The following is a 16889-nucleotide window of genomic DNA, read 5'->3' as shown; positions in this document are numbered from 1 at the left end:
TTGGTTCGCAGACCCACCACCGGGGTTGGTATTGCTGGGGTATGTATTCTAAGGTAAGGAATCTAACACTAACGAATTTCTTTCAGATGAACAAGTTACTTACCTTCGGTAACGATATATATGTAAGAAACATTAGTTAGTGTTAGATTCCTTACCGACCCACCCATCCTCCCCGTTCTGCGAACTGATACCTAGGGTTAAGGACATCCCTTTCAGGGCCCTAGTTTTACATGGCACCAGTGTTGGTTCTCTCATGGCTCTGCGTCTCCTGGCGCGGAAAAGCTGTGTACAAAGAACTGACGTCAGCGCGCGGAGGCGGCGTCTATATACTCCAGCGACGTCATCACGGCGCACGACGCCGACGACGGACGCGGAGCCGCAGGGGACGCCTGCAGACGACGCCTACCGACGCGCAGGGGTACTGCTACGCAAAAGTTTCCGGATCCAGACTGACGCCTGGGGATATTCTAAGGTAAGGAATCTAACACTAACTAATGTTTCTTACAGATATATCGTTACCGAAGGTAAGTAACTTGTTCTTCAAGGGGTTATAGGTAACAGGGTCTTAGTGCAATGGGGAAGAGAGTAAATGTACATCAATTGGGCTTCCAGTTGGCTTAACAAAGCATTTACCACCATCTCTTCACTGCCCATACCAGGAACTGGCATCCTGTATGTAAAAATAGAAATGGTGGACAGGCTTAAGGGCTATGAATACCAGTGCCAATACAGCGAGTATGTTCTCCCAACTGCTGTATGTTGTACATATAATTATACATGGGAAAACATATTGTTCATTCTGTACTTACAGGAGCAAGAAGAAAGTGCAAGGAAGCATGAAGAAGATCGCCAGGTCCTCTATAGGAAGCTAGATCTTTATTCGGATACTTCGCTTGATAAATTTAAGCACACTGCTTTGGTAAGATTTGTTTTGTTGAGATGTAAATCTTTTTTGATTAGCACTTCTCCACCTTGCTCATTGTAGAAAGTATGAAATTTGGTGTATCAATTAATTGCTAGAGATGTTCAAAAATTAATGTAACTGAATAACGCTAATGTGGTTATTTTTAAAGAATCCATGTGATAACTGCATGAACAAACTATGTAGAACCTTTATTATACCCGATTTCAAAAAAACTTGCCCTAATCTTGATTATCTGATAGATCTCCATGTGGAGAAGGTAAAGGGAAAACACAAATGTTCCCCTTTTCTTTGGCAACTCCCTTTTCCCAGTCCCCAGGCTGCTAGATAGCAAGTGTCTTCCTGAGCTGCCGGGAGAAAGATGCTCTTGCAACACAGAGTGCAATATTTTTGTGGGTGGGCTCTCGTCTTACTTAACAGTCTCCACATTCTTAGTATATTACACCACTGATATTATCAGAGTTGTAGCTACCTGAAATAAAGCATATCTGGTAGAGACTTCGGCCTCTGATTCCTTACCCTACAATATCCCAAAGCATCAGTCTTTAGCAGGAATGTTTTTGAGCAGTACCCCTGCGCGCTGGTAGGTGGCGCCATTCGGCACCACGTCGTCGGCGTCTGCCTCGTCACTGCCGTAATTGATGTGCTTAGTACCTATATAGGTGACACCACGGCGCATTGATGTCAGTTCTTTCCTTTCCGTGTCAGATAGCACTGATCTGGTCTGAGCTACCCTCAGTAATTTTTTGACTGGCTTTTTGCAACTTGTTGTCAACACTTTTGAGAATTTTTCTGTCCCTATGTGAGGAGTGTCACCTAAGGCCCCAGCTGATTTCAAACCATGTGGAGCCTGTCACATGCAGATGTCTGTGACAGACCCCCACTTGGTGTGTTTGTGGTGCTTGGACTGTGACCATGACTCCAAGATCTGTGAGGACAGCCCGCACCATGCAGCCGAAGATGCTGAGGGAGCGATTCCTCAAGCTCCTTGAGGTCAGACAGCTCCACGACTCTCAAGATCTTGTTCGCAGAGCTACACATTGCGATTGTCGTCGCAATTCATATCATTGGGGAAATCAGGTAAGTCCCACGAGCACAAAAAAAACAAGCGTTTGAAGAAGTTTTTGATTTCACCGCGCCTATTGGAGTCATCCAATAAGATTCAGAAGCGTGGCACACCAGTCCTTGCATTTCAGTGAAGCCTGAGTCATGGTCTGCTCTGCTCTTCCCTGATTTTCTGGGTTTGGGAGCGACTCCCCCTCCCCTTACCTAACTAAAAGAATGTTATAAGACCAAGCACCTCCTATTTGTGCCACTCTGCGCCTCTGGAGCGCCTTTAGGCCCCATAGGTTCGGGAGGATCCCTGCCAGCAGGTTCACCCTAGGCGCTAGTCAGCCACCAATGATTCCTTGCTGATAAAGAGCAGAGCAACACCAAGATCTTCCTTGATGCCCTCTCCAGTGCCTGTCCCCATCCTCATTCCCGACTCCGAGACAGAACTGGATGGGTGTCACCCGAACCCAGTTCTGGTGCCGACTGGGACCATGTACTCAAAAGCGGATCAAGTGCCTTTTACTATTGATAGACCTGGAGGGGGAGAAGAATGGGAGAGGTTTGAGGACCCTTATGGTTACCAGCATCACTTAGATGAGGAGGACAACTGGTATGTGGAACTAGCAGAGGACAGTGGGCTAGACACTTTGCCTGACACTGTTGTATTCTCTCCTCCTACCGTAGCTAAGGAGGAAGGAGCCTCTTTTGCTATGGTGGTGCATAGGGCAGCGGATGTCTTGGACCTTAATTTGCCCTTACTGGCGGACAAGACAAACATCTTGTCGGAGGTGTAGGAAAGTGCCACTTTTTGACATGGTCTCCGCCACTTTTTGTTCACTAATAGTGATGTTGATTGGTAGTGTGCTGGGTTCCTGCTACCCTGTACAGTGCTCTTTCCTTAACAAATGTACATATGTTCACTTGTAACCCAATTAGCAAGGACTTTAGCACCCCTGTAAGTCCCTGGTAAATGATACTCCCGGTACCCAGGGCATGGTTACTAAAGAGGGGTCCCTATGGGCTGCGGCCTGTATTATGCCACCCTAAGGAACCCACACACAAATTGCATGCAGGATGCGTGAAATGGTGCAAGCCATGCCGAAAACACGACGTTACCCACTCCCTTTCTGCACTGCCAACTACACTGCATTTAAGCACCTAGACATCAAGCCTTAGACCCCTAATGCAGGGTGCATTATATTACGTGGGAGGGAGCATCTGCCTTGGCAGATATACCCCTGTGATGTCTGGTTCCAATGCTAGATTTTGCAAGTGATCAGGAAGACATTTTAAGGATATGTACTGGGCAGTGGTCATTAGGAATTACCCAACTACCTAACGGTTTCACTAAAAATACTGATGTTTGGTATCAAACATCATGTCATAATAAATCCGTACTAAGGCCAGTACTGGATTTTTGAAGGCATGCCCCTGTATCCCACCTATTCACTTAGTGTGCTGGCTGACTGGTATCGCCCATACTGCCACCACATACAAGTTTTTTACTCCCCCCCCCCAAGGGAAGAAGGTGTGTGGAAGAAGGTGATCACACCTCCAGCAGGATGGTTAGTGAATTTGGCATATTAAGGTCAGAGGTTTCAAAGCCTCTGCCGCCTTTGATATGCAACCCTGGCTTCCCTAAATTCTGGGATATGCCATCCCCAGCCCTGAGGCCTATTTGGCACCATAGCAGGCGGGAAAATTAGATAGACAGAAGGCTTGTCACACTACAGGCTAGACGAACCTCTAAGGTAGGCTCCCTGAAGTGGACAGTTAAGGAAGGGCTTAATAATCTTGTTTTTGCTGAAACTATGAACTCTGGGTCAGAATTATGTCCACTTCCTCACAGGAAGTGGTCATATAGGCGGTGTAGACATCCCACGGGTAGGTGGCCCATTGGCTACTACACTACACTCCCCCCCTAAACACCCCATAATTCAGTATTTAGTGGTTCCCCCAACACCAAAGACTGATTCATCTACCTGGGTACAGAAAGAGCACAAAGGAATCGATCACTGCAAGAATTGAGCACTTACCCTGAACTTGGCACCAAACCTGCCTTGCTGCTGGCACCTCAATAATATCTTCTACACAGAGGTAAGGGTTGAGGCAAAGAAATAATGCACCTGCTTTCACCTGTGGCTTGAGAGTAGTGGGGATGGTGCTTGTGAATCCAAAGAACACAACCCTGTCTGTTCCTTCAAGGGCAAAACCCAAATCGCAATGAAAAATGAGGAATCGGATATAAAGAAACTAGCTTATTTTGCTGCTTCCAAGAAACTAGCTTAATCTGCTGCTTCCAAGAATCATCAGCAAGATGTACTGACTGTTGACTATTACTCGTTATTGGAGCCCTGAAGAAGTCTCAGTGTGTGAGACGAAACGCGTCGGCTAAGAAGGGAATCCATATGTGTTCTTGGATTTTTTCCTGACTTGTATCATTACAATAAAGAACTTTGGAAAAGAAAATTTCACTGAAATCCGGATTCATTTATCATAAGACTCTTATATGCATTATGGACCTTTGAAATTTTGGAAAGAAACACTTCTTGGATGGGTGCTGATTCCTCATTTTTCACCTCAATAATTTCACCGACTGGACTTGTTTAAAAGCTGTCTAACCTCCTGAGCCCTTGGAGGGCTGTCCAGTGCGTTGCCAACCATGTAGCATCTCCCTTTCAGGTGGAGCCATCCCCATTCAGGAGGCACATACAGCACTTGTCCGATACTTCGTTTTGCTGTCCATCGGGCCCACTGAGGGGGCATCTCGCCGGGAGGAAGTCACTGTGGTTCTACGAGGTCAGCCCCGTCTCTCCAGTGAGGTTCGAGACACTAGAACCTCCAGGAGCCTCCCTGCTCCAATTCCCTGGGTACCCAAGCATTTTTCGCAATCAAAGCTTATTGAGTGTCCACCCTTGATATAAGAGCCACAAAAGCTGACCTACTGACAAGGGACTTCAGAACCAACGAGGCCTACACTGAGAATGGCCCTCCTGTCTTATTTTCTTCCCCTATCCAGGTCCACCCAAGAACTTTGAGAGCCTCCAGCGCAAGTGGACACCCAGCCAGACATCTCTGCACCCAAGCCTCTCAGTCTCGGTCCACAGAAACCTGCTGCGCCCCCTTGCTCCAGAGACCCCCATTAGCTGAGCCCCGTTGGATTCTGCCACCCTTTTTCCCAAATCCCGTTTTGCCGCATCTGTTGATTTGACAGACCCCTTAAAACTTTTGCTGCTGCAGCGTTTTTCACCCGGACACACCAGGGCAGGTAAACCTGAACTGCTGGTGGTTCTTTGAACCTTGGCCCCTCCATCACCTTAAGCCCTAAAGGGCACCTTCGACAAACACTTGCAAGTATATGTATTCAGTATATGTCTTTCTGTAGTAGGGGATCTCTGTTTATAGTCATAATCTAGTGAATAATCCCACCCATGTGCGTGGACCCCGGCAATCAAAAATAAACTTTTAAGTTGTCAATATCATGCAGAAACTGCAAAGACACTTAAGAGAGAATTTAAAGACAAATAATGCAGCCTGTATCCACAGGCTACACTGTCCAGTACTTCAACTAGAAATTCCACCAAATAACACCACACATAATACAGCCAGCCCAGTTTCTACCATAGAGAAACTTGCCTCCACCATCAAAAAGACTCTGGAATGATAGAGAGGAAGGCATGGACAGACAAGCCCCATAGGCTGCCATTATGTGGCTTAAATAGGATACTGTGCCTTTAAGAGAGCCTTCTAGAACTTTCTCCCAGTATCCCAGAATGCATAGCAGGTCCCTCTACTTTCAGTTCTTTTTTCCGGCTCCTGCTTACAGGACCCTGGCATTGAGCTCTCCCTTGTTTCAAGGGTTTATTGGATATTTTGGCACTTTTATGTTCTAAAAGTGTTTCAGTTTACTTTCTTGGTGTTCTCTTTCTCTTTTGTGTGCTGTTTCAGGCGTTTTAGGGCTCTAAAATGCCTGGCCTTTTTGATAAGTGTCCAGCATGTGGGAGGAAGAAGGCCAAGAGTGATCCCCATGATGTCTGCATCGTCTGCCTCCCTGAAGATCATGTCCCTGAGGACTGTGTCATCTGCCAGCAGTTTACTGCTCGGACTCTGAGGGACAGGATGAAGATCAGGCTTTCTGGCCTTGAGGAGAGGCGTCTGCAGGCTGCAGGTGGGTCTGGGCAGGCTGGGAAGGTTCCCTCTGCCTCTGCTGAGGCCTCTGGGGGGGGGGCTGGAAGTCCAGCAAACGGTCCCGGTCTCCGTCGACGTCGATTGCATCGACGACGACGTCGAGAGGGATGACGGCGGTGTGCTCCCCTTCTCCCCGGGGCTCCGGATCGAGACGGCGCGACGGCTCGACGTCGAAGATCATGGAGAAGTCGCCGTCGAAGCCACCGTCGACGTCATCGTCTTCGTCGACGTCAAGGTCTTCCTATCGACGCCGAAGGCGAAGTGACTAGCATCGACGCTCGCCGTCGAGGCGACACCGTCGATCGCCGTCGAGGCACCGGTCGACGTCGAGGGGCTCCTCGACGTCGAGAGCATCAAGACGGAGACGGCGACGCTCGTCGTCGAAAGACGGAACGCTCGACGTCGCGGAGGCGACGTACGACGGCACGGAGGAAGAGGTCGACGTCGAGGGGTCGGCATTTGACGTCGAGAAAGAGATGGTCGACGTCGCGGAGGCGGCGTTCGACGCGGGAGTCACGGAAGCGTCGTTCGACGCCAGAAAAGCGACGCTCTGCGTCGAGCAGAAAGAGGTCGCGTCTGGGAGTCATTCAGCCTCTCCAAAACGGCGCAAGAGGGATTCTAGTCCCAGAAGTCACGCTGCTTCCAGTGGAGGACGAAAGAGGAAGCGTTCACCTGCTGAAGGGGCTGGATCTCAGCCCCCTTCGCCTAAGGGGTCACCGGGCTCGGTGTACTCAGAGGTGTACACGCCATCTCGGCCTCGGTCACCAACTCCTCCTCCTGTTTCTAAAGAGGATCCTCCACCCAAACCTCCACTTCCTTCAGGCGACCCACCACCACCTCCTGCCCTCCGCATGGGCCCGCCCCGCAGCCGAAGGTTCCTCCGCCGAGGTCCACTTCGCTGCCGTCTTTGCCTGTACCTCCTAAAGGGACCCCAAAACCGAAACCCCAAGAGGAGCCAAGGAAGACCCCGCCACGGAAACCGGTGGAGCGGCCACGGGCTGGCAGGTCTCGCTCTCGCTCTGGGAGAAGGGAGAGATCGCGACACAGATCGTCCACGAGGTCGAGACGCTGCCATAGGAGGCGCGAATCTCGCTCCCGCACAAGGTCCTCTGGTACCAGGGACTATTCTCCTACCTTGTCGGAGTCACCGGACACGAGGGTGTCCCCGATTGATGATCTGATGGCGTTCCATGACGTCCTTTTAAGGGGCGCTGCGAAGTTGGGCATATCCTTGACGGTGCCTACTCCGAAAACTTCCGTCATTTTTGAGACATTGCATCAAAAACACCTATCTCGTCCTCTCCTGCCTCTGGTGCCGGGCCTGGAGGAACCGGCTATGGCCCTTTTTCTCACCCCTGCGGTGACGAAGGCGGCTCCATCGAGGTTGCTGAAAAAGTACCGGGCTCCCGATTCGGATCCGGCCTTTCTGAGAACGGAACCCCCTCCGGACTCTGTAATTGTGACGGCGGCCCGCAAACAACATGCCACCACCCCGTCATCCACGGTTCCCCCGGATAAGGAGTCCAGATGGATGGATTCGGCGGGGAGGAAAGTCTGTGGAACTTCCCCTACCTCCATGAAAGCTGCGAGTGCCACGGCGCTGTTGGGCCGATACGACCGCGCCTTCTGGGACTCCCTCGAGCGATTTGCAGAGCACTTACCTCGTGAGAAGCGTGAGGACTTCCAGGAAGTGCTGAATGAAGGGATGCTGGTGACGAACCAGATTATCAGCGCTGCAGCGGACTCTTCCCTGTTGGCTGCTCATGGGTTTTGCCATGGAGTCAACCAACGACGCCACGCATGGCTCCGGCTTACGTCCCTGAAACCGGACGCACAGCAGAGGGTGACCAACCTACCATTCTCCGGCGAGACCCTCTTCGGGAAGCATGCGGACGATGAGATGGCCCGCATGAAGGCGGAGGCCGAGACGTTCACGGCTGTGGGCCTGGAGAAGCCTAAAGAGACCAAGAAGACGTACCGCCCTTTCCAACGGCGGTTCGGTTGGCAAGGCCGAGGACGTGGCCAGGCTGCGGGACAGTCGCAACATCAACAACAGTTCCGTAAGCCGTTCCAGAAGCGCCAGAAGGGCAGAGGAGGCCAGCAGTCGGCTCCGGCGCCCAAGGGCCAGGCTGGGTCTAGGCCCTAGGAACCTACTTCCCCCGGATCTGTTACCCACTCCGGTAGGGGGAAGCATTCAATTTTTTCTGGCAGAGTGGAGAAAAATTACTCAGGACAAGTGGGTGCTGAATATTGTTTGCAATGGATACAATCTTCGGTTCACCAGCCCTCCTCCAGCAATTCCACCGGTCAGCTCGCAGTTTCAGCTGCGCGAGCTTCAGGCGGAAGCGGATATCCTGTTGAGGAAAAGGGCAATAGAAGACGTACCTCTGTCTCAGAGAGGAAGAGGTCTGTACTCCCGGTTCTTTCTGGTTCGCAAGAAGGACAAGAACGAGTTCAGGCCCATTCTAGACTTGCGACAGGCAAACAAATGGATTCGCAGGGAAAGTTTTGCATGCTGTCGTTGCATCAGATTTATCCTCAGCTGCAACAGGGAGACTGGCTATGTGCTATAGACCTACAGGATGCTTACTTCCATGTGCCCATTGCACACAAACACAGGAAGTTCCTGCGGTTCCAAGTCGGCACCAATCACTATCAATACACAGTACTCCCATTCGGACTGAAGTCTGCGCCGAGAACATTCTCGAAGTGCATGGCGGTGGTAGCAGCACACCTGAGGAAGAACAAGGTGTTCGTCTACCCGTACCTGGACGATTGGTTGATCAAGGCATCCTCCTTCTCGGAAGCGCGAGCACACTTCCAGAAGACGTGCGTTCTCTTGAACAAGCTGGGGCTGCACATCAACATGGCCAAGTCTGTCCCGACTCCGGTCCAATGCATACAGTACTTGGGAGCCTCCATCAATACGCTGTCAGCAAGCGTGTCTCCTTCGGAAGAGCGACGATTATCTCTCCTTCGGAAGGCTCAGGCTCTTATGACAACTCCATCTACAACGGTGAGGACGGTGTCTTCTCTACTGGGTTCGATGGCCTCTTGTATCTTCCTGACGCCACACGCACGGCTGCACATGAGACCGCTGCAGGAGTGCTTGGAGGACCAGTGGGATCAGAGGAAAGGATCTTGGGACGACAAGATTCGACTGTCGCTGCATGCTCTTCAGTCTCTGAAGTGGTGGTGTAGGGCGGAGAATCTCCTCAGAGGGGTTCCCTTTCACAAGGACATTCCCACGCAGACTGTCGTGACGGATGCTTCTCTTCTGGGTTGGGGAGCGTACTCCGGGACTCTACAGATTCAAGGAACGTGGTCGCCGATGGAGGCCACGTATCACATCAATTTCCTGGAACTCAGAGCTGTTCACTTGGCACTGAAGGCCTTCTTTCCGTCCTTCCAGACCAACTCTCTGCTTGTACAGAAGGACAATACTACCACGATGTACTACCTCAACAAGCAGGGGGGCTCGAGATCACGCACTCTGTCACAGGAGGCGCAGGTGATCTGGCACTGGCTCCTAGCCAGAGGATTGACGATAACGGCTACTCATCTGCCAGGTGTGCAGAATGTTCAGGCAGACGCACTGAGCAGGCTGGTTCAGGAAAACCACGAATGGGTCATAAACGACGAAGTACTAGGAGAAGTCTTCGCACGGTGGGGAACTCCAGACGTAGATTTGTTCGCCACCGCCAAAAACAGCAAGTGCAGAGACTTTGCCTCCAGGTACTTCCAGCAAGGGACGCTGGGGAATGCGTTATGGATAGACTGGACAAACAGCTTTCTGTACGCCTTTCCTCCCATTCCCCTGATTCCGGCGGTGCTCATCAAGCTGGCCCGGTCCAGGGCTCGGATGATACTCATTGCCCCGGAGTGGCCCAGGCAGTGGTGGTTCAGGGACCTACTTCACCGGTCTCTCCTTCCTCACATTCGGTTGCCGTGCAGGCCGGACCTTCTCACGAAGTTCGGGGGACGGATGTTACACCCCAACCTCTCGTCTTTGAGTTTGGCGGCATGGCTCCTGAGATAGTGCAATATGGCCATCTGAATCTGCCCGATGATTGCATGGACATACTGAAGGAGTCTAAGAGACCTTCCACTCGGACTTCATATGCTTACAAGTGGGAGAGGTTTTGTATCTGGTGCCAGTCTAAGAACCATGATCCTACGACCTGTAAGGAAGATGTCATCCTTCCTTACCTTTTACATTTGGCGCAGTCTGGCCTTAATGTTCATTCCATTAAGGTTCATCTTGCTGCATTGACTGCCTACAGGAAATGCCCTTCATAGACTTCCTTTTTCCAGATCCCTGTGATCAAACATTTTCTGGAAGGATTGAAGAAAGTATTCCCTCCTGTCAGGCTTCCTTCGCCTTCATGGTAATTGAATGTGGTGCTGTCCAGATTGATGAAGGAGCCTTTTGAACCTATTCATAAGGCTTCGTTGCAGCACCTGTCCTGGAAGGCGGCGTTCCTCGTGGCCATTTCATCGGCCCGCAGGGTGAGTGAAATTCAGGCGTTGTGTTGTACTGAACCTTATACTGTGTTTCATGCTGCTAAGGTTGTTATGCGTACTCACCCTAAATTTCTTCCCAAGGTTATTTCTGATTTTCATGTCAACCAGACCATAACTTTGCCTACGTTTTTTCAGAACCCTTCATCCCCAGCGGAGAGGTCTCTCCATTCCCTGGATGTTAGGAGGGTGTTGAAATTTTATCTGGATAAAACCAAAGATATTCGTAGGTCTGACCAGTTGTTCATCAATTACGGATCGGTCAGGACGGGTCTTGCGACCTCTAAGCAGTCCATCTCTAGGTGGATTGTGTCCTGCATACAATTATGTTACCAAAAGGCTAATAAGACCTTAGGAGGTAAGCCTAAGGCTCATTCCACCAGGGGCAAAGCTGCCACGACGGCTCTGCTCCGTAATGTGCCGATTGCTGAAATCTGCAAGGCAGCCACTTGGAAGTCGGTTCATACCTTTGCTAAGCATTACTGTCTGGACACTGATGCCAGAGCAGATGCTCAGGTGGGGCAGGCTTCGCTGCGGAACTTGTTCGCACAGTAGTGGCGTTATTTTCTTTCTCCACCGCCGCTTTGGTGTGGGGATGGGCTTGCCATTCTATTCACTAGATTATGACTATACACAGAGATCCCCTACTACAGAAGGAGTAGTTTCTGTCCTGTAACTCCAGTTCTGTAGTAGGGGTATCTCTGTTATAGTCATAAGCGCCCGCCCTCCTCCCCGGTGGAGATATGTATTCATGTACGTAATGCTACAGGTCTGGCGTGCTACGCCTGTCAAAAAGAACTGAAAGTAGAGGGACCTGCTATGCATTCTGGGATACTGGGAGAAAGTTCTAGAAGGCTCTCTTAAAGGCACAGTATCCTATTTAAGCCACATAATGGCAGCCTATGGGGCTTGTCTGTCCATGCCTTCTTCTCTATCATTCCAGAGTCTTTTTGATGGTGGAGGCAAGTTTCTCTATGGTAGAAACTGGGCTGGCTGTATTATGTGTGGTGTTATTTGGTGGAATTTCTAGTTGAAGTACTGGACAGTGTAGCCTGTGGATATAGGCTGCATTATTTGTCTTTAAATGTTCTCTTAAGTGTCTTTGCAGTTTCTGCATGATTTTGACAACTTAAGAGATCTCTGCATCTCTGGACATGGCTGGAATGTCAGGGCATGTTCCTGGTGGTTCAACACCTGGCAGATTTTCTGCATACCAGAGTGGATGAACTCAACTGAAGATGCCTAGCGAATCACAGATGGCATCTGTAGGAAGCTGGCTCTGTATATACTATACCAAAGTAAGGTAAGGTGTACACAGAGTCCAGTGGATACCATAGGCTTTACAGAGGCTAAAGTAGATAATACCTTACTCTCTTTTGTGGTAGTGTGGTTGAGAAGTTAGGCTTCTCAGAGGGCTGTGTTAAGCATTTGTTGTACACACCTAGGCAAGAAATAATTACACACACTCAGACTGAATCCAAGACCAATTGTTTTGTATAAAATATTACTTTGTTGCATTTATTTTAGAACCAAGAGAAACTCAGTTGCAGGAAAGTTTAAAGTAGCAATACTTTTCAGGTACAGTAGGAATGTCTGTGCAAAAGCAATAAAACATCCTTTACAGTGATACTGAAAATACTTTGTGGTGTCAATCAGCAATAGCAGTAACTTAGCATTGTAAACAGTTATGTGCATTTATGGGTAAGTACTCGACTTACCCATCCAGTCTTTGTGGTTTTAGATCAACACTGGGCAAGAGTCAGATCAAAGAAGGTACTGAACCACCAGCTGCACTGGGGCGTCTGGGTGCAGAGGTCACTGAGACCAATGTTAGTCAATGGAGACTGGGGGTACCCCAAGAGGTGCTGGTTGCGGGTAGGCACCTGCGATTTCAGGTCTCAGGCCCCGGGAGCTTAGGCAAGCACCGGGGGGTCCACAAGGCAAAACCAACCATACACCACTAGCAACACAGGGGAGGCTGGGTTCAGGGTGCAAATAACCTGCAGGCACTCAATGCAAGTTAATAGGGAATCTCGATCGCATGCTGAAACCAGGAGGCTGGGCGAAGGTGACCAACAGCTGGGCAGGTAAGTAGAGGTCTCGGTGGACACCTGGGCACCATCGACTGGGCTCCCCATAGTCGGGGGTCTGAGGATGTAGGGGTGTCTTTTGAATTTGGAAACTTCTGTACCGGAGCCGCTTGTGGTCAGGGGGACATTTCGAGATGATGCTGCAGGCGTCTTTATGGAGTCCAGGAAAGGTCAGCCACCTTTGGTTTTGAGGTCAGGCTTCACTGGGGAGACTTTACTGGCCAGGCGAGCCACTCAGACTCGGGCCGTAGGCGTCGTGTGCAGAGTGGGCAAGCATTGCGGTTCCAGCTGGATCTGGAATCCTTGAAGTTGGTTTCTTGTGAACAGGGTCGCTGTCCTCAGGAGATCTGTTATTTGCTGAAGTGCAGGCAGTCTTACTCGGATTTCTTGAAGTCACTGGCTGGAGGACAGGTGTTGTCCTAGCCTTCAGAAAGGCTGTCAAAACTCACCTCTTTCAACAATAGTCTCTTTTGCGCCTCCATCTCACTGTAAACTGTCTGTTCGCAGCGCCAGGACGCCCCTTTGCTGGGGCAGCCGCGCGCTATACAAATCTTCTTAACATTAACATTAACATTGTCTTCTTTGCGGACTCTTTAAGCGGGCCATATCAGTAGTCGTCTTCATGCTTGGCTGCATGGTGTCTTTTTTGTCCTTTTTATTTGTAGGTTTCAGGACTCTGAGGATCAAGGTTATGGGGTGCCCCTACATACTACAGTTAGGGGTGTTACTGGCACTGGCAGTTAGTAGCCAATGAGCTACTTACCTTTAGGCTGCCTACACCCTTTGTATGTCCCCTCCCTTTGGGGAGTGGGCATCCCCTAATCTTATTGGCTAAAATCCTTCTAGCCAACATGGAGGATTTTCTAAGGAGGGGGTCATTTCAGCTCGGCCACATTAGGAATGGTCCTGGCTGAGATGGGACACACCTCTCCTAACTAATTTTCCAATTGACCTTGCCACCAAACGTGGGGCATGGTCAGGGATACGGGCATCTCCACCAGCTAGAGAAGCCCTGGCTGGCATAACAAAGGGCAGGAAGTATTTGAGGCTCACTGGTTTAATGCTGTTCTTGCCTGGGGGTAGGTGAGAAGCACCTTGCCCCAAGAAGGCTTTGCTACTGACCCACAAGAACACAAGTGGTCCCACTTCTGGGGCTCAAAACATATCTGAGTGTGGCAGGCTGGTGCAGACCCGTCAGCTGTAGACAAGGGAGTTGGTTGTTTTTCATGGGGCATCTTTTAGATGCCCTCTGAATTCATTTTGTAATAAATTCAGCACTGTCATCAGTGTGGGTTTATTATGCTGAAAAGTTTGATATCAAACTTCTTAGCATTCAGTAAAGGCATCATGGAGTTGTGAAGTTTGTAATGACAAGCTCCCAGCCCATGTACTCAACATGGCTTCACTGCACTTACAATGTCTAAGAATGAATTTAGACACTGTAGGGGCATATTGCTCCTGCAGCTATGCCCTCATCTATGGTTTGGTGCACCCTGCCTTAGGGCTGTGAGACCTGCTAGAGGGGTGACTTATCTATACCACAGGCAGTGGGTTGTAGGCATGGCACATATAGATGGTTGCCATGCCAACTATTCAGTTTTAGCAGCACCAAAACACAGTCTGCAATGGCAGAGGCTATAGGGTATGTGTTTGATGAGGGGTATCTGAGGGTGGCACAATACATGCTTCAGCGCTTCGAGATGCTCTCTAGTCACAAGACCCCTGGTACCAGGGGTACCTTTTACAAGGGACTTATGTGTGTGCCAGAGGTGTGCCAATTGTGGAAACAAAGGTACAGTTTTGGGGAAGAACACAGGCAATGGAAACCTGATTAGCAGGGACACATTGCACATTCAGTCAAAAAGTGGGAGGTAAGCTTGCACAAAGGGTCACTTTCGTACAGTGTCTCCATCCTGTGGTGGTGCAACAACTCTTTTCCAAGGTGACTCACGCTCAGAGATGCTTTTCGTCGTGATTCGAGCTCCGACTTCCTGTATGCCTTTCCGCCAATACCACTCCTGCCCAGAGTTCTCAAGAAGATCAGGAACAACTGGGCCCAAGTCTTTATTGTGGCTTCAGATTGGGCATGGAGTTTCTAGTTTCCCAAGCTTTTGAGCATGACAATCAGTCCTCTGATCAGGCTGCCCCTTCAAGAGGATCTTCTGTTGCAGTAGCAGGGGAGGGTTCTGCACCCGAACCTGCGCATCCTTAACCTACATGCGTCGGGGTTTAGCGGTTACAGTAGACCCTTTTTGGCCTGCCTTCTGAAGTCTGTGTTGGAATTCCTTGCAGCCAGTCGTCCCTCCACCAACTTGGTGCACGCCTGCCATTGGAATACTTTTGTAACATGGTATGATCCCCACAACATTGACCCCCCTTTCTGCACCTCTATCCCAGGTTCTTTTATTTGCTCTCTTTAGCCCAGCAAGGCTCTTCTCTGGACACAGTTAAAGGTTATCCTTCAGCCATTTTGGCTTTTTTTGCGGTTGCCGACCAACCTTCATTATTTAAGTCACCTGTTGTGGCTAGGTTCCTTAAAGGCTTGCAGCATGTTTCCTCCCAGGCCTTAAATTAGGCCCCAGTGGAATCTGAACCTGGTTCTCACTTTCTTGATGTGCACACAATTTAAGCCTCTGCACACTTGCCTTCTTATGCTCTTGACCTTCAAAACTGTCTTTCTAGTGGCCATAACATTGGCTAGGAGGGTCAACAATTTGCATGTGCTTTCCTTACATTACCTTCTTTCTGGACAAGTTTGTGTTTTGGACAAATTCCTCCTTCCTTCTGAAAAATGTGATCCATTTATGTAGGCCAAAATATCACCATACCTAACTTCTTTGCTCCCCCTCATCCCTCTAAAGAAGAGGAGAGACTTCACCATCTGGATCTCAAAAGAGCATTGTCGGTCTATCTATACCGTAGCAAAGACTGACAGATGTACAATTAACTCTTTGTTGGGTATGTAGGAGCTAAGAAGGGGAAGGCTGTGCAGAACGGACCATCTCTAGATGGATAGTGCTCTGCATCATGATCAGCTATCCAATGGCCAAGAAGCTAACCCCTGAGGGTGGGCGTGCTCATTCCCCCAGAGCTAAAGCTGCAACCACTGTGTTAGTCCGTGGAGTTCCTGTCCTGGGTATGTGTCGGGCAGCAACCTGGGCATCCTTGCACTGGTTTAGCAAACACTACTGCCCGGTTAGTCAGGTCCATCTCAACAGGCGCACGTCACTTATGGTGCAGAAGCTGCCGCTAACGAGTGTAGCCTACCGTCGTGCATGGATACTCCTCAAAGATCTTCCAGATCCTGTTTGATTCCTGGATATTTTCTAAGGTAAAGAATCTTCACTTAAATAGAGGCGATACCACAGCAGAACCAGGTCATGGAGTTTTCCAGATCTTACTTATTAAACTGATACTCTTAATTATGTATTTAAACACCACATTTTAAAACTTGAATAAAAAACAAAATGTAAACTGATACTCTTTAGCAGATAACGCATTACCGAAGGTAAGCAACTTGATCTTTTAGACTCATTTAGTTCAGATGCAAATGTTTTCTACTGTGGGACTATGGGCTCTATCTTATCCCCCATTCATTTGCTCATGTTGTTGTATAGAATGGTGTGATTAAAGCTGTCTAACCCAGTGGGAATGGGTATTTCGAAAAGGCATAGTTGCCTCTATTGCTGTTAAATTATTTCTTCGAATATCAACTAATTGTCCTCCCTTTCATAGGAATTGATGAAAAAGTCATCCTTGTCAGTTCCAACAAACAAACACTTGATGAGACTGGTGGAAATGGAACAGACTGTGGCAGAGCAAGACAACTCTCTTGCATCTCTGACTGACAGGCTGAAAAAAATGGCAGTAGAACTGGAGCGGCAAAAGCAGAATAATATTGCAAAAATCAAAGAATTTCAAAACATCAAATCCAAGTAGGTCATCAATGAAACCATATCTGTATTTAGGAGTAATGTATACGTTTTTTTATGTAATTCTTAACCTTTATGTAGACAATTATCAATCCCAGTGACTGGGGTTGCTTGTTGAATTACAAAATGTTTTCAAGTAGCTAAGTTTTTTTCTTGGTTGCTTCATGCAGCGAGATTGGCACC

At 49.2% G+C, this 16889-nt stretch overlaps 1 protein-coding gene across 1 annotated transcript in view; it reads left to right on the top strand.

Annotated features, from left to right (window-relative positions):
* Window positions 1-16889, top strand: part of CEP290 (centrosomal protein 290) — a 1386965-nt gene that overhangs the window by 780238 nt on the left and 589838 nt on the right. The window contains exons 35-36 of the mRNA XM_086918001.1: window positions 812-919; window positions 16510-16709. Coding sequence (XP_086774127.1) covers window positions 812-919; window positions 16510-16709 — 308 coding nt within the window. The remainder of the gene's footprint in view (window positions 1-811; window positions 920-16509; window positions 16710-16889) is intronic.

This window comes from Lissotriton vulgaris, chromosome 1_1 (assembly GCF_964263255.1).
Source record: "Lissotriton vulgaris chromosome 1_1, aLisVul1.2, whole genome shotgun sequence".
Taxonomy (NCBI): domain Eukaryota; kingdom Metazoa; phylum Chordata; class Amphibia; order Caudata; family Salamandridae; genus Lissotriton; species Lissotriton vulgaris.
Note: the sequence above shows the minus strand (reverse complement) of the source record. Positions and strands in the feature narration are given on the sequence as shown.